The sequence below is a fragment of the Bubalus kerabau genome, chromosome 7 (genome assembly GCF_029407905.1).
Source record: "Bubalus kerabau isolate K-KA32 ecotype Philippines breed swamp buffalo chromosome 7, PCC_UOA_SB_1v2, whole genome shotgun sequence".
Taxonomy (NCBI): domain Eukaryota; kingdom Metazoa; phylum Chordata; class Mammalia; order Artiodactyla; family Bovidae; genus Bubalus; species Bubalus kerabau.
The window spans coordinates 73,755,969-73,777,562 of NC_073630.1; the positions used below are offsets into that span (position 1 = coordinate 73,755,969).

Below are 21,594 nucleotides of genomic sequence, written 5' to 3' on the forward strand. Positions count from 1 at the left end.
CTAATAACCTAACATTTTATTAATCCAAAAAACTGGAAGCAGCACTTAATAATTTTAAGATATAATTCAAGATGGGTGGCATCTTAATTTAGTTAGCTACAGAGACTAATAGATAAAACTAAAAAACATTTTATGTTGGCAAGGTCTTAAGATGGAAAATATCCATGTACTGTCAGTGAACTATAAATTATTACAACCATTCCAGAAATTAATTTGGCATTAAAAATATTTATACTTTTGGTACAGTAACTTTTCCTTTCAGGGATCTTGCCTAAAAAATAATCCGAAATGTGAATAAAATTATATGCAAAATTAAGTTTCCTGAAACTTTATTCACAATAGAGAAAAATAAACAAAATAAAATATTGGGAATATTAAGTAAACTACTACAGCATCTCAACATAATAGAATACTAGACAACTATTTAAAATGAGTGAGTGAGTGAGTGAAGTCACTCAGTCGTGTCCGACTCTTTGCGACCCCGTGGACTGTAGCCCACCAGGATCCTCCGTCTATGGGATTCTCCAGGCAGGAATACTGGTCGCAAACTAATAATATGGAAAGCACATATAATATACTGTTAAGCAAAAAATACAAAAACATACACAGAGCATATGATCTAGAATGTAAAAGAGAAAACCTTACAAAATCATAAACCCTTCAAGCACACAATTTGATAGTACATAGAGAGAGGAGCCTGGACTACAGTTTATGGGGTTGCAAACAGACACAACTGAGTGCATACACACACACACACACAAAGGGTCTTAAAAAAATTCATTACAGTGGCACAAATATGTTCATTAATAACCAAATATTATGCAGTGTTTTTCTGGTTTTTTTGTTTGTTTGTTTTAAATATTTATTTACTTGGCTGCCTTGGGTCTTAGTTGTGGCATGTGGAATCTAGTTCCCTGAGGAGGGATCAAATCTGGGCCACGTGCGTTAGGAGCTCAGAGTCTTAACTACTGGACCACCAGGGAAGTCCCTGCAGTGTTATTTTGGTGAGGGAGATCTAAACACATTTTGTTTCATTTGTTGTTTCTTAAAATAGGATCTATTTTTCAGTAGATATACAAGCAAATATACTAAAAGTATTTTATAACATATAATAACATCAACATAATTTCTTATATTTGAATCTTTTATTTGGTACTAACTAGGTATGTCATCATAAGTAAAAAAGAAGTTTGGGGTTCACTAATCAGCTTTCCTGGATGCATTTCAACCTTTTCTATAGTTCTAGTCCATATAATCTCATCCTTTTTGTTTTAATTCTTCTGTGTTCCTGTATCTCCTCATATTAATGTCTCTTAGAATCCAGTGGTGTACTGTTATTTTGAATTAAAATATGTTTTGAACTCACAGTGAATTTTGCCTTTTAAATAAAGGAAGTATAACAATCTGACTTCAATTTTGTTTTGTTCTGTGTTTATTTTCCTTGTTTCTGAGTGCAGTGCTACTTTTAACAGTGAAAGTTTTAAAACAGAAGAAAAACAATTGTATGAAATTAATTATGATACACTAATCTGAAAGATACTACACAGCTCAAAACCATTTACACTAGACAGTAGCCTGTTACTCTGCATGCCTAATTAGGATCCCCCTAAACTCTGGTGAATTAGATCACAAATGGGCATTTGCTTTAAGAATAACTAACTCCTGGGCTGTGGGATGACCAGGGCTACCCAACCTGGACATTAACTAATTCAATCTGATCCTCTTTCCTGACATATCTGAGAAAGAAACAACAGATGGTAACAAGAAGCTGAAACGAAAGCCAAGATACAGTAAAGTTATGAGTAAGTACAGGTTAAAACAAATTTTAAAAAAAGAATAGGCTGAAGCCAACAGTAAACAGAAACTGTTAAGATAAAAGGAAAAAGAGGTCTGAAAAAGAGGCAACAGCAGAAGCTAGAACTGAAAGGTAAGTCGCTGTGACAGATCACTAGACCAAAGGACACAAGCTGCTGAGAAAAATGACACAATAACTTCATCACCAGAGCTGCACTCAATTAGCCAAAACAATAATATTACAGTCTCCATGAAGTCTGGCTATGCACTCTTAAAAAAATCTGCACTACGAAAGGACCCCTGAGTGTTTCTGTTCTTGGAAATCTAATAGAGCCTAATACTTCAGACTATGTAAGAACCGGTAATAACATCGGCAAATGTTCCCAGTATAGTAAATGAAGAATGCAGAATACAAAGTACTTTATAAGTATGGTCTCAATTTTTTAACAAAAATATTTACATAAACATAAAAACAAAAGTTTATCAAAATAGTGATTAATCTTAGGCAATAATATTATGGGTGGTATTTCACTTTCACAATTTCATGTTCTCCAAAACTTCAATAATTACATATATGTACTTTAAACCAAATATTTTATCAGGGACAAATACATCAAAATATTAAATGAGCTTTTCCTCTTGGTGATAATAGATGACTTACTTTCTGCTTCACTGGGAAATACTACTTTTCAATTTTTAATAATCTTTATGCTTTTCTTAGAAAAAGTATTAAACCTGAAAAAAAGTAGATAAAGGAGTTTTTTATTTTTAACCTTGACTAATAAGAAAAGGAGTACGTCAAGGCTGTATATTGTCACCCTGCTTATTTAACTTATATGCAGAATACATCATGAGAAACGCTGGGCTGGAAGAAACACAAGCTGGAATCAAGATTGCCAGAGAAATATCAATAACCTCAGATGTACAGATGACACCACCCTTATGGTAGAGGGTGAAGAGGAACTAAAAAGCCTCTTGATGAAAGTGAAAGTGGAGAGTGAAAAAGTTGGCTTAAAGCTCAACATTCAGAAAACTAAGATCATGGCATCTGATCCGATCACTTCTTGGAAATAGATGGGGAAACAGTGGGAACAGTGTCAGACTTTATTTTTGTGGGCTCAAAATCACTGCAGATGGTGATTGCAGCCATGAAATTAAAAGACGCTTGCTCCTTGGAAGGAAAGTTATGACCAACCTAGATAGCATATTGAAAAGCAGAGATATTACTTTACCAACAAAGGTCCGTCTAGTCAAGGCTATGGTTTTTCCAGTGGTCATGTATGGATGTGAGAGTTGGACTGTGAAGAAAGCTGAGTGCCGAAGAATTGATGCTTTTGAACTGTGGTGTTGGAGAAGACTCTTGAGAGTCCCTTGGACTGCAAGGAGATCCAACCAGTCCATTCTGAAGGAGATCAGCCCTGGGATTTCTTTGGAAGGAACGATGCTAAAGCTGAAACTCCAGTACTTTGGCCACCTGATGTGAAGAGTTGACTCATTGGAAAAGACTCTGATGCTGGGAGGGATTGGGGGCAGGAGGAGAAGGGGACGACGGAGGATGAGATGGCTGGATGGCATCACTGACTTGATGCATGTGAGTCTGAGTGAACTCCGGGAGCTGGTGATGGACAGGGAGGCCTGGCGTGCTGTGATTCATGGGGTCGCAAACAGTCGGATATGACTGAGTGACTGAACTGAAGTGAACTGAAGGAAATATACACACAACTGACATGTTTAGATTTCAAGATAATTCCACTAGTTTAAAGTGTATTTCAGAGCATACTTTAAGGATTTTTAAAGTATATTTAAATATATATATATATAAATATATATATATTTATATATATAAATATAAAGTATATTTAAATATAAAATAAAGAATTTAACATATAAAGAATTTGAAAATTAAATAGAAAAAAAAATTCCTAATTCCACAAGAGAATCTCTGAATCTGAGAGCTAAAAGGGACCACAACCATCATTTGGTCCAAATATTTAATTTTACAAATGAAGAAATTGATGCACAGAATTCAAATAACTTGGGTATCATAACTAATTAACATGTAAGATCTAGGCTAGAGCCTTATTCTCCTGAACCCAAGCCTGGGTAATTTCTACTACTGGACAATGCCTCTAATAACTTTATCTCCTTGAGCTAGAAGCTCTAAATTGAGAAAATATTTGAGAACTGGACAGAAAAAAACTTTGTCCATCAAATAGAAATTATAAAATTAAAAACAACACGTGGGACTTCCCTGGTGGTCCAGTGGCTAAGACTCTATGCTCCCAATGTAGGGGGCCTGAGGTTCAATATCTGGTCAGGGAACTAGATCCCACAAGTAGCAACTAAGAGTTTGCATGCTGCAACTATAAGATTCTGCATGCTGCAACTAAACATCCTACAAGCTACAACACCCAGCGCACAGCTAAATAAATATTTTAAAAATTTAAAATGCTGATAAACTACAAGAATGCATTAAAAAATAACACACAATAAATGTTAACATTCTCATATGGATTTAGGGGAAAAATCTGGTTTTGAGCTTTTCACATTTGTATCTAAAATCCCCACATATGTAGGATTTTCCTGTAAGTATTTCTGTTGATGAATTATATAGAGAACACTTGAGTTTGCTGCTCTGGTTCAATAAAAGCAATTAAGCAAACAAGACTCTGGAGCCAGATTGCCTGGACTGAAATCTTGACACTGCCTTTTCTAGATGTGTCACTTTGAGCAAGTTACTTTTTCTGAGCTCAGTTTCCCTAATTATACACCAAGGATAACAACCTCTAACTCATTAAATGAATTCACATACATAAACCACCAACAATGCACTGCATAAATTCCATATGTTTAACTGCTTTTATTTTTATCAGTTCAGTTCAGTTCGGTTGCTCTGTCGTGTCTGACTCTTTGCGACCCCATGAATCGCAGCATGCCAGGCCTCCCTGTCCATCACCAGCTCCCGGAGTTCACTTAAACTCACGTCCATCGAGTCGGTGATGCCATCCAGCCATCTCATCCTCTGTCATCCCTTTCTCCTCCTGCCCCCAATCCCTCCCAGCATCAGAGTCTTTTCCAATGAGTCAACTCTTCACATCAGGTGGCCAAAGTACTGGAGTTTCAGCTTTAGCATCGTTCCTTCCAAAGAAATCCCAGGGCTGATCTCCTTCAGAATGGACTGGTTGGATCTCCTTGCAGTCCAAGGGACTCTCAAGAGTCTTCTCCAACACCACAGTTCAAAAGCATCAATTCTTCGGCACTCAGCTTTCTTCACAGTCCAACTCTCACATCCATACATGACCACTGGAAAAACCATAGCCTTGACTAGACGGACCTTTGTTGGTAAAGTAATGTCTCTGCTTTTCAATATGCTATAACAATGCAAATGTATGCTATGTTTTTATTACAGTTATCACTCTTCTAATAAAGCTGATAATATTATCATTAATGTCCACTATAGATAACGATAGGGGGCTTCCCTGGTGGCTCAGAAAGTAAAGCGTCTGCCTGCAATATGGGAGATATGGGTTCAATCCCTAGGTCGAGAAGATCCCCTGGAGAAGGAGAAGGAAATAGCAACCCACTCCAGTATTCTCCCCTGGAAAATTCCATGGATGGAGGAGCCTTGTAGGCTACGGTCCATGGGGTCGCAAAAAGTCAGACACAACTGAAAGAAAAACTTTCACTTTTTATAGATAATGATAAACTAGAGAAAGTCCAGATCACAATGACTTCAACAGCTTAGCAAATAAAACAGCCAATGATAAAACTAACTAATGTTAACTGTCAAAGGTATTCCAACCTTCTGCCAACCTCTTCAAGGTCAGCGGTAATGTGGAGGAAACAGGGTACACAGAGAAGTGCTGGGTTCAGGAAGCCCACCAGGCTTCTCTGTCCAAGGAATTCTCCAGGCAAGAATACTGGAGTGGGTACCCATTCCCTTCTCTAGGCGTCTTCCCAACCCAGGGATTGAACCCTGGTCTCCCGCACTGCAGGCAGATTCTTTACCTTCTGAGCCACTAGAAAAGCCCCTCAGGAAAGCTAGGAAAAATTACAGTTGGAGCTAATATGGGCAAGCATGAGGCCAGGAATCCATGCAGGTAAGACAAAGGTTGAAAGGCACAAAGAAGTTACTGTGGTGAAAATACAAGAGCAACACAATGGAGAAACAGAATGCCTGAATTCTAACCCTGGTTCAGATATTAACTAGATATGTTATCTCAAGAAAGCAAATTTTCTGGGTTTATTTGCCTCACATAAAACAACCTATTCTCAGGGTCGCTTATGCCCAAAGGTCAAATGCAATTTCAAAGTTTTTAAGGAAAAAAAATAGCAAGGTTTTCTGGATTCACATTTTATAGGTAGAACAACTACTACAAAAAAATGGAAGAAAGTTTTAAAACTTTATTCCTGTCAACAAAGTTTCAGAGTTTTCCTCTTTGCTAAAGTTTGTACTCTTCACCAAGTGTGGCTCATCTCACATTCTGACAGAGAAAGCACTATGAAAAAAGAGAAGCACAGAGTAAGGGGAAGCAGATGAGTTTTAATTTTAAGTAGAAAGGAGGATAGGACTCGTAAGATAATTGTGAAAGATTTGAAGAAGGTGAAGGAGCTAGCCATTTGGGTATCTGGGGCAGAGGGATATTTCAGAAAGTGGAACCAAACAGTGCAAAGCCCTTAGCCAGAAGTGTGCCTAGAATAATTCAGTGAATAGAAAGGAGGCTTGTGTGACTAGACTAGGGTAAACAAGTGAAGACTGGTAGAAGTCAGAGAAATAATGATGGGCCACATCAGGTAGGGTCTTACAGGCCATTAAAAGGAACTTTAATTCTGAAGATGGGGAGTTCTGACAGAAAAGACACATGATCTGATTTGTGTTTTAAAAGAATCACCGTGTCAGATGTACCAAAAAAACTGTAAAGGTTAAGAAGCAAAGGTGGGAGCAAGGTGAAGAAAAGTATGTAATATAAGGCAGAAGAGAGACAATGACAACTCACACCAGCAGTACAGATATGGCAAAAAGTGGTCAGATTTTGGATATTTTTTTAAGACAGAGTCAAGAGATTTACTTCTTGATAGATTAGATGCAGTAAAAGAAAAATAGGGACATCAAGGATGTGTCAAAGACTTTTTCTACTCTAAGCAAACAGGATACCAGGTCTGCCATCAACTGAGAAGGGGAAGGCTGCACTTGAAAGCTGAGTTTGGGGGAAGAATACAAACTCAGTTTTGGATATTCTGGACTCTGAGACACTCAACCCATACAAATCTATAGACTCAAAAGAATTTTATCTTCCTGTCAATATGATAACACATATGAACATTAGTTCAGTTCGGTGGCTCAGTGGCGTCTGACTCTTTTAAGATCCCCATGGACTGCAGCACACCAGACTTCCCTGTCCATCACCAATCCCCGGAGCTTACTCAAACTCATGTTCACTGAGTCAGTGATGCCATCCAACCATCTCATCCTCTGTTGTCCCCTTCTTCTCCCATCTTCAATCTTTCCCAGCATAGGGTCTTTCCCAATGAGTCAGTTCTTTGCATCACGTGGCCAAAGTATCAGAGTTTCAGCTTCAGCATCAGTCCTTTCTGTGAATATTCAGGACTGATTTCCTTTAGGATGGACTGGTTGGATCTCCTTGCAGTCCAAGGGACCCTCAAGAGTCTTCTCCAACACCACAGTTCAAAAGCATCAATTCTTCGATGCTCAGCTTTCTTTATAAGTCCAACTCGCACATCCATACATGACTATTGGAAAACCCATAGCTTTGACTAGATGGACCTTTGTTGGCAAAGTAATGTCTCTGCTTTTTAATATGCTGTCTAGGTTGGTCACAGCTTTTCTTCCAAGGAGCAAGCGTCTTTTAATATCATGGCTGCAGTCACCATCTGCAGTGATTCTGGAGCCCCAAAAGATAAAGTCTGACACTGTTTCCATTGTTTCCCCATCTATTTGCCATGAAGTGATGGGACTGGATGCCATAATCTTAGTTTTCTGAATGTTGAGATTTAAGCCAACTTTTCCCCTCTCCTCTTTCACTTTCATCAAGAAGCTCTTTAGTTCTTCTTTGCTTTGTGCCATAAGGGTGGTGTCATCTGAATATCTGAGGTTATTGGTATTTCTCCTGGCAATCTTGATTCCAGCTTGTGCTTCTTCAGCCCAGCATTTCATATGATGTAATCTGCATATAAGTTAAATAAGCAGGGTAACAATATACAGCCTTGACATACTCCTTTCCCATTTTTGAACCAGTCTGTTGTTCCATGTCCAGTTCTAACTGTTGCTTCTTGACCTGCATACAGATTTCTCAGGAGGCAGGTCAGGTGGTCTGGTAGTCCCATCTCTTTCAGAATTTTCCACCGTTTGTTGTGATCCACACAGTCAAAGGGTTTGGCATAGTCAATAAAGCAGAAATAGATATTTTTCAAACTCTCTCGCTTTTTCAATGATCCAATGAATGTTGGCAATTTGATCTCTGGTTCCTCTGCCTTTTCTAAATCCAGCTTGAATATCTGGAAGTTCACAGGTCACGTACTGTTGAAGCCTGGCTTGGAGAATTTTGAGCATTACTTTGCTAGCGTGTGAAATATAAACCAGAAATTTCAGATTCAATCTGAACACATAGGTTATACAAATGGCAAGTGAAGACAGCACTTATTTTCTAATGCTGAAGTCTGAGCTCAATGAAGTCAACTTTTTAGCTATTTTGGGAGATGAAGTCATAATCAAAGAAGAAATTAATAGATTTTAATACATAAAAATCATGCTTTATATTCATCTGGCTGCCTTAATACACATCTAAATATCAATGTGGCTCATGGAAGGATAGAACTGAAAGTGTACCCAGAAGATACAGAACCCCTGGAGTTGGAGACACAAATGTATGAGTCTCAGAATATAACTCTAAAAATTTTAACTGTGTGACAAAATTCTATACATTTGAGTTCCACCAGCTCTGTGAGAGTATAATCTCATTCATAAACTAGTGAAATCAAAAGTTTACTTAAATCATGTACTACAATCACTCATCACTATACCTCATCACTATACAGTTTTATAATATTCTAATATTAGAATTTTACTAGTTTTCAACTATTAAGATTATATTTTCATCAGACAATTACATATGTTGTTAAGCAGTGAAAGTTTTATAAATATATAGTAATTAAACTTCATGGTATTACTTCTGATAATTAGGGATGCAACTAATCTAACTCAACTACTTTACATTATCTGTATCAGACTAAGGAAAAAAGATTTTATATATCTAATCTGTATACAGTCTAGAATATGCTTCATATTTATATAACATTATGAACAACACAATGATGATAAACTATGTCCATTTAAGAAGCAATGTAAGGTTGAACTGGTTTAGAGTACAGACTACCAAAATATCAACTTCAAGTAACATTTACAATTTCTAAAAAAATTTTGAATTTATTAATTGGAATATAATTGCTTTACAATGTTGTATTAGTTTCTGCTATATAATAATGTGAATCAGTTATATGCATACATATATTCCCTCCTCATGAGCTTCCCTCCCACCTCCAACATTTATAACTGGATAGTTTAGAAAGGCGATGGCATCCCACTCCAGTACTCTTGCCTGGAAAATCCCATGGACGGAGGAGCCTGGTGGGCTGCAGTCCATGGGATTGTGAAGAGTCAGACACAACTGAGCGACTTCCCTTTCACTTTTCACTTTCATGCATTGGAGAAGGAAATGGCAACCCACTCCAATGTTCTTTCCTGGAGAATCTCAGGGATGGAGGAGCCTGGTGGGCTGCCTGGTGTGAGCCTGGGTCACACAGAGTCAGACACGACTGAAGTGACTTAGCAGCAGCAGTTTAGAAAGGGCAGAGAAAGAAGGCTGGATACATAGGAACTCCTTCACCGGACTAATCAAGGACTCCACTGTAATTACAATGCATGACGAAAGAGAATAAAACCAGTTACTCTTGCAGGAAGCAGAGAGACAGACAGATGAGGCAGACAGAGATACAGACACACATTCACTTATCAATCAAAAAACAAAAGTAAGTTAAAACAACAGTCCAACCAACTCTATGCTAAGTACACTTTACTTACTAGATGTAGAATGGAAAAGAGCATCAAGAAGAAAATCATTTCTCCAGATTTTTGAGCAAATTTCAGTCCTTATGTAGACAATTCAGCTTTAAGAGTAAAAATGTAAAACGCAGTCTTTTCCTCAAATCTAATGAACAGATCACTGTCAAACACCGTACATCTTGTAGCTAAAGGGTACAAAGGTCCTCACTTCAAAATCTACCATCTTGTGGGAAAGCCATGATCTTGTGGAGTAGCCACTGTTCTCTTGTCATACTTAGCTGCCCTGTGGCAGCAGAACAGGAAATGCAGGTATGTCATCATGACAGTCTCAAGTCAACAGTAAGGGCAGCCACCGATCTTTGACCTCACTGTTCACAAAGCCAAAACAAAGACCAAAAGAAAACAAAAAATAACACAATTGGGAAATGAGGTGGCAAAAGTGACCGATGCAATGTTCTGCCACACCTCATAGAAAAGTTGCTAAATTTGATGGCTTACAGCCAGAATTGTAACACCTCCTTTATCTAAAGTCTATCACTCTAAACCAGGCCACTATCATCTCATCTTTACTGTTCCAACAGCTCCTAACTACTCTCCCCAGTTTCACTCTAATCTCTCTATAATCCTTCTTGGTCCCTACTGAGCTTGCCAATCTCATTTCAAGGAGCTATCACCTTTGTTTCCTATGTTCTAGCCACAATACAGTAGCAGCATCCTTTCAGTTCCTCAGGCAAGCCAAACTTATTTTGCTGTTCTCCAGACCTGCGCGGCTCCTCACAGGACTCTTTCACCCTTCCTAAACGTTACCTTCTCAGAGGGGTTCTCTATACCACATTATTTTCTGCCACAGATGCTAAAGTCTCCTTCGCAGTAACTTTCTCAGACATAATTTATCTGTTGCTGTAAGCTCCTGAAGGGCAAAGGAACTATGTATGTTTCATTCATAACTGTAAACTCAGAGCCTCAAATAATACTGGGCATAAAATTTAATAAATACTTGTTAAATTACTTATCAGGAAACCTCAACAAGACAGTTGATAATGAAGGATTAATTGAAAAATACTCTGAGGAGATAAGAATCTCAAAACCCAAGTATTAAAATTCAAGCATCTAAATCCAGCACTCAGAACCAACTTCTCTTCCTTTATACATTGGTCTTATAAGGTTGGTTGTCTCATTTCTAACCTACAGCTGATCAATTAGAAAGAAAAGAAGAACATAAACAGAAAGCAAAAGCTCTCATATGCAAATTCAAAAGAAAGTGCCATTTAGAAAAGATCCTCAAACTTCAAAATACCTCAATGGCCTCTAAGAACATCACAATGTACCAATCTGTCCATATTTTCTTTTGATTAAAAGTTTCCTCTACTCAATCAGATAATTCTGACAGGATCTTAAAGCAGAAGAGCATGTTTCTGACTGATTTTCAAGACAATGATAAAGATTAACCAAAAAATACACATGAAGGGATAAATATAAAAATATACGGCAATAATTTGCCAAATGTCTATTATGGGTTCAGGTAATCAGATAAATTATTTCTGACTGTCACACCTAATCCCTGAGATAGATATCCCTTTTGCAGATGAGAAAACTAAAGTTAAGAAAAGTTAATGGCTACAGTTCAGAAGTCTCTGAGAACTGAAATCAATCCGCTTGACATCAGAGACCACTCTTTCCACAGAACCATCTCTTGCTTTCCAAACGTGTCTAAGAATCACCCAAGCTCCTATCAAAAATAAAAATTCCTAGACTCTTCCCTTAAAGATTCTGATTGAGGAAGTCTGAAATGTGTATTTTTTAAAATGTCCTTAGTGATTCTGATAATCAGGCAAGTGATTCTAATAATCAGGCAAGTTTAAGAAATACTGTACTGAGATTAAGCAAGATTGCATGAACATGGAAACACTAGTATAACATCTGATTTTACAAATGGATTCTGAAACAAATTATGAAAAGTCACCAACAAATCTTACACAGAAGACATCAGAGTAAGATACTTAAAAGCATCTGTTGCTGTTATATTTTAAAGCTTAATTTCATTGAGAATAATATCTTAAGTAGCTTTATAGTAGATTAAAAAGCTAAGCCATAGATACTAAAAAGACTTAAAAGATTCCATTCTGAACTTTCCTGGTGGTGCAATGGAAAAGAAACCGTCTGCCAATGCAGAGGCCACTGGTTCAATCCCTAATCTGAGAAGATCCACATGCCATGGAGCAACTAAGTCTGTGCACCACGACTACTGAGCTCTAGAGACCATGCTCAGCAACAAAGTATAGACCCTGCTCACCACAACTAGAGAAAGCCAGCCCAGAGCAACAAAGACCCAGCACAAAAAATAAAATAAATAAAAATTATTAAAAAAAGAAAAAAAGATTCCCTTCTGAGTACACAGTTGATCTAATATCCTAGGCATTTAACCTATTAGGAATATAAACTCAAGCTGGGATTCAAGAGCAGCTCTCAAAAATATTATTCTTTAGAATAATGTTATTTAGAATAATAACAGCTTTTGTACCATCATAAAGAATCTCTTATCACCATTTAGTTCCTATATTCCACTTAGCTAAACACATAACATTTTAAGTACTAGATAATTTCACATCTGGTGGCAGGCAGAAATCCCACAATGAACTGTTTGGACTGGATTATCCATGTGAATTTCAAATTACAGCAAAATTTTGATCAAGACCATCCCCAAGAAAAAGAAATGCAAAAAAGCAAAATGGTTGTCTGAGGAGGCCTTACAAATAGCTGAGAAAAGAAGGGAAGCTACAGGCAAAGGGGAAAAAGAAAGATATACCCATTTGAATGCAGAGTTCCAAAGAATAGCAAGGAGAGATAAGAAAGCCTTCCTCAGCGATTAACGCAAAGAAATAGAGGAAAACAATAGAATGGGAAAGACTAGAGATCTCGTCAAGAAAATTAGAGATACCAAGCGAACATTTCATGCAAATATGGGCACAATGAAGGACAGAAATGGTATGGACCTAACAGAAGCAGTCTATATTAAGAGGTGGCAAGAACACACAGAAGATCTACACAAAAAAGACCTTCATGACCCAGATAACCACGACGGTGTGATCACTCACCTAGAGCCAGGCATCCTAGAATGCGAAGTCAAATGGGCCTTAGGAAGCATCACTACAAACAAAGTTAGTGGAGGTAATGCAATTCCAGTTGATCTATTTCAAATCCTAAAAGACGATGCTGTGAAAGTGCTGCACTCAATATGCCAGCAAAATTGGAAAACTCAGCAGTGGCCACAGGGCTGGACAAGGTCAGTTTTCATTCCAATCCCAAAGAAAGGCAATGTCAAAGAATGTTCAAACTACCACACAGTTGTACTTATCTCACACACTAGCAAAACAATGTTCAAAATTCTCCAAGCCAGGCTTCAACAGTACGTGAACCGTGAACTTTCAGATATTCAAGCTGGATTTAGAAAAAGCAGAGGAACCAGAGATCAAATTGCCAACATTCGTTGGATCCTTGAAAAAGCGAGAGTTCCAAAAAATATCTACTTCTGCTTTATTGACTATGCCAAACCCTTTGACTGTGTGGATCACAACAAACGGTAGAAAATTCTGAAAGAGATGGGACTACCAGACCACCTGACCTGCCTCCTGAGAAATCTGTATGCAGGTCAAGAAGCAACAGTTAGAACTGGACATGGAACAACAGACTGGTTCCAGGTTGGGAAAGGCATACATCAAGGCTGTATATTGTCACCCTGCTTATTTAACTTATATGCAGAGTTCAGTTCAGTTCAATTCAGTTCAGTTGCTCAGTCATGTCTGACTCTTTGCAACCCCATGAATTGTAGCACGCCAGGCCTCCCTGTCCATCACCAACTCCCGGAGTTCACTCAGACTCATGTCCATCGAGTCGGTGATGCCATCCAGTCATCTCATCCTCTGTCGCCCCCTTCTCCTCCTACCTCCAATCCCTCCCAGCATCAGGGTCTTCTCCAATGAGTCAACTCTACGCATGAGGTGGCCAAAGTACTGGAGTTTCAGCTTCAGCATCATTCCTTCCAAAGAACACCCAGGACTGATCTCTTTTAGAACGGACTGGTTGGATCTCCTTGCAGTCCAAGGGACTCGCAAGAGTCTTCTCCAACACCACAGTTCAAAAGCATCAATTCTTCGGTGCTCAGCTTTCTTCACAGTCCAACTCTCACATCCATACATGACCACTGGAAAAACCATAGCCTGCAGAGTACATCATGAGAAATGCTAGACTGGATGAAGCACAAGCTGGAATCAACCATGCCAGGAGAAATACCAATAACCTCAGATATTCAGATGACACCACCCTTATGGCACAAAGCGAAGAAGAAATACAGAGCCTCTTGATGAAAGTGAAAGAGGAGAGTGAAAAAGTTGGCTTAAAGCTCAACATTCAGAAAACTAAGACCATGACATCTGATCCCATCACTTCATGGCAAATAGATGGAGAAACAATGGAAACAGTGACAGACTTTATCTTTTGCGGCTCCAAAATCACTGCAGAAGGTGACTGCAGCCATGATATCAAAAGACGCTTGCTCCTTGGAAGAAAAACTGTGACCAACCTAGACAGCATATTAAAAAGCACAGACATTACTTTGCCAACAAAGGTCCATCTAGTTAAAGCTATGGGTTTTCCAAGAGTCATGTATGGATGTGCGCAATGGACTATAAAGAAAGCTGAGCGTTGAAGAATTGATGCTTTTGAACTGTGGTGTTGGAGAAGACTCTTGAGGGTCCCTTGGACTGCAAGGAGATCCAACCAGTCCAACCTAAAGGAAATCAGTCCTGAATATTCACAGAAAGGACTGATGCTGAAGCTGAAACTCCAATACTTTGGCCACCTGATGCAAAGAACTGACTCACTGGATAAGACCCTGATGCCAGGAAAAATTGAAGGCAGGAGAAGGGGACGACAGAGGATGAGATGGTTGGATGGCATCACAGACTCGATGGACATGAGTTTGAGTAAGCTCTGGCAGTTGGTGATGGACAGGGAAGTCTGGTGTGCTGCAGTCCATGGGGTCACAAAGAGTCGGACACGAATGAGCGACTGAACTGATCACGTGAATTTCAAATTACAGTAAAATTTTGAAACAAGCTTACTACCATATTTCTCATTTCTTCAAGAAAGTTTACTCACTGAGAAGTTTTAACACATGGTCCAGTTAAGATATTGAGCACTTTTTTCTTTATAGTGTCAGAAATTGCTCAATGCTGTGTTCTAAATCAAAGTAATTTCCTCTCAAATTATAAGGAGCAAGAAAAATCTCTGGGAAAATAATATCTACTTTAAACAGACAATTTTCTCACTATCACCAAATTTGCTTTTTAGAAAAAGACAAACCAAGGAATTTCCTGGAGGTCCAGTGGTTAAGACTCGGTGCTTTCACTGCCAGGGTTCAATCTTTGGCCAGGGAACTAAGATCCTGAAAGTGCAGCCAAAAATAAAAAAATAAAGTAAAAATGATAAGCCATTTATCTTATAAATGTGGTTATAAGAGTTCTATTGTACAACAGTTTGCCTTCATTCAGAGGTACCAAAAAAAAAAAGAAAATAGTTATTATTTTGACAAGTTTGACAAGATCCAAAGATGTATGCAATTACCTCATTTATTTAGAGAACATTTCAAAACCCATCATATTCCAGACAGGGCTTCCCTGATAGCTCAGTTGGTAAAGAATCCACCTGCAATGCAGGAGACCCCAGTTGAATTCCTAGGTCAGGAAGATCCACTGGAGAACGGATAGGCTACCCACTCCAGTATTCTTGGGCTTCCCCTGTGGCTCAGCTGGTAAAGAATCTGCCTGTAATGCAGGAGATCTGGGTTCGATCCCTGGGTTGGGAAGATCCCCTAGAGAAGAGAAAGGCTACCCACTCCAGTATTCTGGCCTGGAGAAGTCCATGGACTATACAGTCCATAGAGTGGCAAAGAGTCAGACACAATTCAGTGACTGTCACTTCACTTCACTATTCCAGACACCACATTAAGTAGTGGAGAAATAAAAACCAATAAACATAATTCCTGCCTTCAAAGAACTATCCAGTTTTATGGAGAAATATCAAAAAGAACCTTAAAAGTCTCCAAACAAAAAATTTAATCTTTAAAAATGGAATAATTATGCTGAGTGGAGATAAGGAGGTGAGAGTTACAAAAGTTTACAAAATTATTTAACTGAAGTGAATCTGTTATTTAAGCAAATCTCCTGTTGCTTACCACAGCATGCAGTAGCAATCTTGGTCCAGTACACTTCAAGACAGAATTTTTTTTAACTCTACTATCTGAAAGGTCAATATATGCTGAGGTGTTCTGTGATGTCTCCTATGCAAAGGTCCTATTGTATTCCAAAGTGTTTCCATATTATTTCAAGTCACATTTCTAAATCTTTCAATTTTCCACAGCTTACCTGAGATGAATGATAAAGAGAGTGATGTCTCACAGCCATCGATAAAAGCTGGTAAAGGATGAGGAATTTTTGTGGACATTGTAGAAAGATTATACCTCAGAGGAAAGTACCCGAAGACACAGTAATTTAGTGAAATTAGGAGAATAACATTAGAAACAAACCTAAAAATAAGCTGGTTCTATGACAAGGCTTACGTTAGAAGTCAAAAATTAAACATTCCCTAGGGAGGCTCCAAGTTTGATTTTTATATGGGAGGGCATGAAACAAGATAGGAACTGATAATGTCAGTTATGATGACAGATTAGACAGGAAATACTGGCCTAAAACCTAGTTTTAAATTCTAATTTTTATATTAAGCACACTGCTATCATCACTGTGAAAAATCAAACTCTTCAACAAATGATAGTTACAAAAATTTATTCTAAGGGGAAGAGAATGTCATAATTTTAAAAAATATTAACCAATTTTGCCAATTAACACCTAATAAATTAATCACCTTTCCTTCATCTTCATTACATAATAAACTGAGAAGTACACATACACACACAGAAAAATCTTTTAACTGAACTGTGAGCTCAAGTCTTTTAAATAACATGTACATAAAAATTATGCAATAACAGAAACTTATCATTTCCCTCTCTTCCTTCAAACACTTTTCCTCAAAATACTATTTTGTATAAGATTTCTTCCTATTGGAGCTGCCAGCTTGTTCCATATTGCTACATTCAAATCTAAAAATGAAGGATATTATTACACTCATCTAGAAAAATATCAAGAAAGAATACTGATCTTAATGGAAGTACACAGTTTAAGCCTGACTTGTGGTCAATACGAAAATACTAGAAACTACATTAAAGCAAACTTCATTTAGGCAAATTATACATTTTAAATACTTGTATGCCCAAAATCTGATTATGCCACAAAACTAACCAAGCCCTGCCTGTGTAGTAGAAAATGAAAGGTGACTTACTTTCTCACATCACTATAATGACATGCCGCATTATGTCATGAGAATACAGTAACTTCTAAAATAACAGCAATATAATATGATGTATTATATCATAGAGGGGAAAAGAGTAGAAATAATCAATCGTGAAGGTCTCCTCAAAAGTGACATCTGTGAAAAACACACATGAATAGATCTATATAGTTTCAGATTGATGTGGATTGCAGATGATTCTATATATTACATTATATTGACTTCCAAACCAGTAAGGGAAAACAGCTCTGAGCAGCTCCTTAGTTTAAATAAAGGAGGAGCAGATAGGGCAGCTGTAGTGATAAGCTTAACCAGTAGTCTTATAACTGTTTTAATAGCTCTTCCCATTTATACTTGCAGGCAAGAAAAACTGAACATGCTCAACAGTTATAGCAACCCACAAACACCAATTTCAAAAACCATTATAGGTATTAACTGACTCCTACTTGCATAGTATGCCTGTGAATGATACAAAAAGTTTTATACTACTATTAACCGTACTTATCTATGTCACCACAAAACAGGATTAGGCCTTCAATGCAGAAGATTCTTATTAATTCTCCTTGAAATATTTCACACAATTTACCCTCAAACAAATAGCCCAGAAATGGAAAAATAAGACTAAAGTGAGTCACTATTAAGTTTGAGAAAGGCAGTCTGGATTTCTTAGTACTGTGCTTTATACCTATGTTTCTCAAAGAGGAACACTATATGTGTGGGTGATAATTAATAAAGGCTATATTTATTGAGCACAGTACCACACAATGTGATGAATTCTTTGCACGTACTGTCTCAATCCTTAATTTTAACAATTAGGAACTACAACTAGCCCCATCTTAAATGAAGAGTCACAGATAAATAATTTACCCAAGAAGTGGCAAAGGGTAGATTTGAACCCAGAGCCTAGAAACAAAGTAACAGGAAATAAAGTGAAGTTGAGAGAGAGCACAGGAAAATTAACTTCTATGTAGAAAGGCATACTGTTTATTGGGGGCATTTAGTTTCTCTTAATACTCTGGAATAGTGGTGTTTAATCCTGGGTACCTACTTGAGTCACTTGTGGAACTTTTTAAACAAACTAGGACCTCACTCAGATACTTGGCTTCCACTGGGGCAATGACAAAAACTCCATTCTCTACCACTCTGTTAACCTCTGTAAGTAGCCAACTAAAATCAAATTTACTAATCACCTATTCGGTTCTGAGCTCTCTGACTTTTCCATCATGCCCAACAATGTACTTAGCTTTTCTTTTACTCAAACAGAGGAAACATTATAACTATAGCTGCACCTTTTAAAATAAAATTTTGCCAGCTTTTCTTTGATATGAGGAATTTAAGGGGAAGGGTGGACAGATACCATGATAAAGTTTGAAAACCAATCTTTAAGCACTCCTTAGGTTTAAAAGAATGCATTAAGGTTCAAATAGTCAAACAAAACAAATGGCAGGCTCTGAGATGTAAACATTTCTGTGATATATGTTAAAAAGATTTAATATCCCATAGTATTTGGCTATATGTCTTAATGATGCTAGTGATGACACTTAAAATACTAAGTAACTGTTAGTACGGTGATATTTTATTGTCTTCTCATGGCACTGTGACAGAGATAATGCAGTGTTTTTATACTAAGTCACCAGAATATAAACTAACAGGTGCTAAAGAAATCAAAGCATTACATAAGCACACCCAAACAACAATATGGCTGGTCATATCATGTTTTGAGAAGTGAAAGGGTTTTGCTGACAATCTTATATGAGAAGTCCTACTATTTCACTAAAAGTTATTCACTGCACATCCCACTCACCCTAAGCCAAAAATAAAATATAAAGTGTTCCAGGCAATTTCAAACTTACTGGCCCTTTGTATTTTACTAAAAAGGTAAAGTGGAGAGATGTCTGACAAGCATGAAGTTTGACCTAGGATTTGAACAAAGATCTAAAATGAAAAGGCATAAATTCTTCAACTTGTACAAAACTCTGAACTTCTCCGACAAACATTACAAAACTTCCTGCTTCCGGACAGCTCATTATTTGGTTCAAGTCTTCACATTCCTTTATTAGTCATGACCTTTCAGAAAGTGCTCCTTCCTTATTGTTTGAATAATATCAGACTTTTAAAATGTTGCCAACTGAACTTACAGGAACCCTTATCAAAAGAAGAAGCCATCCCAGAGTTCGTGCCCCAAGGAAGGACTTAGATTACAGAGAACCCTGAGTAACCTGAGCATTGTGTGCCCATCACGTAGATTTTTTTTAAATTATATGTAAACATACATCATTCTGCATCTTAAATACATATGTTCATCCATACATTTTTTTATCATATACAATCACAGGAACTTGCATTGGTTCCGCACAAACTGACTCTGCAAGAAACTGGGAAGACTTATGGGTATGAGTGAAACAGACACGAAGACAGGGAACCACTCATTACCGATCGTCACCAGGGTCTCACCCGACCCAGATCCGGCCTCTGAGCCATATGTCATTAGGCTCAAAGGCACAAACGAGGAAAAAGAACCACAGGGTAAATGGATGAGAAAACTGGGGGAGGCACCTGAGAAATACGTGTATTTCCACCCCGAAGCTGAAGGGGTGGCCGGAAGGGCAGACCCCAAAGAATAACCTTCCTCCTGGGATCCGTCAGAGCGCCCAGGCCCATGGGGCCTGCTAACAGGAGGCGGGGGGGCCGGAGGGCAGCGTTTGTCCCCACTCCGGAGACAGAAACAAATGAAAATAAAGCAAGTTCTCACTTCCTGGTCGCCTACTCTTCCCGAAGGCCTCAGACACTCGACGGACACCGGGAGAGAAGGCCCCCGCGGAGTAAGGGGCCCACCCACCCCAGCCCTGCACCTCCCGTCCTCGCCCTCGCCCTCCACCGGGCCTTACACGGTGACGTGACCGGAGCCGCGGACCACCACCGGGTCCGGCGAGTACTTGAGCAGCTGCTCTTCCAGGGCCCGCTCCTCGTCCTCCTCCTCCTCATAGATCTCGTCGAAATCCGCCATCCTGAGACTCCGAGACCCCCAGACCGAAGGGGCCTGTCCAGAGACTGAGGCCGAGATACGGGCTGGCGAGGCGGCGAAGGCTGAGGGGAGTCGCTACCGCGGGCTCCGAGGCCGCGGAGTTCGTTCTCTGTAGTCTCGGCTTCGGCTACAGAAGAGATGGGGTCCTGGCCGTCGGCGGCGCCGCCGCCATTACCGTCAGCAATAACAACAACACAATGTCAACATCCGCCCAAGGGCCGACACCTCCACCAGCACTGCCGCGACCGCCGCAGCAGCAACTCAGGCAACCACAGCAACAGCCAGAGCCTCCCGCAGCGGGAGCACCCGGCTACGACCTCGCGAGACTTCCCGGGAGCAGGCGGGCGGGTGAGCGGGCGCGTGGGCGCGAGAGCGCGCGGGCTGGCGGGCGGGAGCGCGCACGTGAGGCCTCGCGCCCTTCCCCAGGTCGCCTTCCTCCTCTTCCACCCGCCGTCTACTCATGGAGCGCGCTCCCGCCGGCGCGGCCCCGCCCTCCAGGAGAAGAGTCGCTGACGCTTAAGGAGAATGTCTCTGGAAACTGGTGGCTTTGAACCCCCGACCCAAAGAACAGAGCTCTGAGTGTCCAGTGGGGCACTTGGTTCTCCAGAGTAATCTCTAACCAAAACAACTAAAAATAAAGGCCCTAGTTTGGAATAGATTGTTGTGCATGTGGTTGCCGGTTTATCCAATAATCGAATCTTAATTTTCGTCAGTTTTTTAGTCTGTGAGGAGAACCAGAGTCTGTAGTTTTCCAATTTGAGGAACCCAACAGACACAGCTCAAATATGTTTGCCCACTGTAATACAGGATTTTTCAAAATATGTCCAAGTTCAAACATCTTGTCCCATCATCCCCTTAAATACAGTCCAATAGATGAGGCCAGTGGTGCTGATACATTTTTTTTCTTAGGAGAAAACTCATTGTAGTCAGGCCATGACACAAAATTAACAAACTCTGGATTCCAGATTAGAAGATGCAGTTGCCTCCGTCAACTTCTTCACAAGCCATAACCTCATTTCTCCTTTAAGAACTTAGGGAATCTCTTTCCCTTCCTTCCAGCTCCTCCCAGGAAAGGAAAGGTGAAGGGAGGAGAGCAGAGGCAGAATTTAGTGGATTCCTCTCACCCGCCTAGATCATCACTAAAGGCCCAAGGTTCACTCTGGGTACTTGGTTGTATTCATAGTCAAGAACCTGCCCAGGCAAACAAATAGTTCAAGGGCAGGAGTGGGCTCCTGAGAGTGTCCAGGATAAGGAATATATACTGACAGCAAGAAAGGATAGTCATACTGGACCA

General features: G+C 39.3%; 1 protein-coding gene across 1 annotated transcript in view; it reads right to left on the reverse strand.

Moving 5' to 3' along the window:
- CHIC2 (cysteine rich hydrophobic domain 2) overlaps nucleotides 1-20,690 on the reverse strand; it is a 58,325-nt gene extending 37,635 nt beyond the window's left edge. Inside the window, exon 1 of the mRNA XM_055588588.1 lies at nucleotides 20,164-20,690. Coding sequence (XP_055444563.1) covers nucleotides 20,164-20,282 — 119 coding nt within the window. The 5' untranslated portion in view covers nucleotides 20,283-20,690. The remainder of the gene's footprint in view (nucleotides 1-20,163) is intronic.
- Nucleotides 20,691-21,594: the final 904 nt, after the last annotated feature.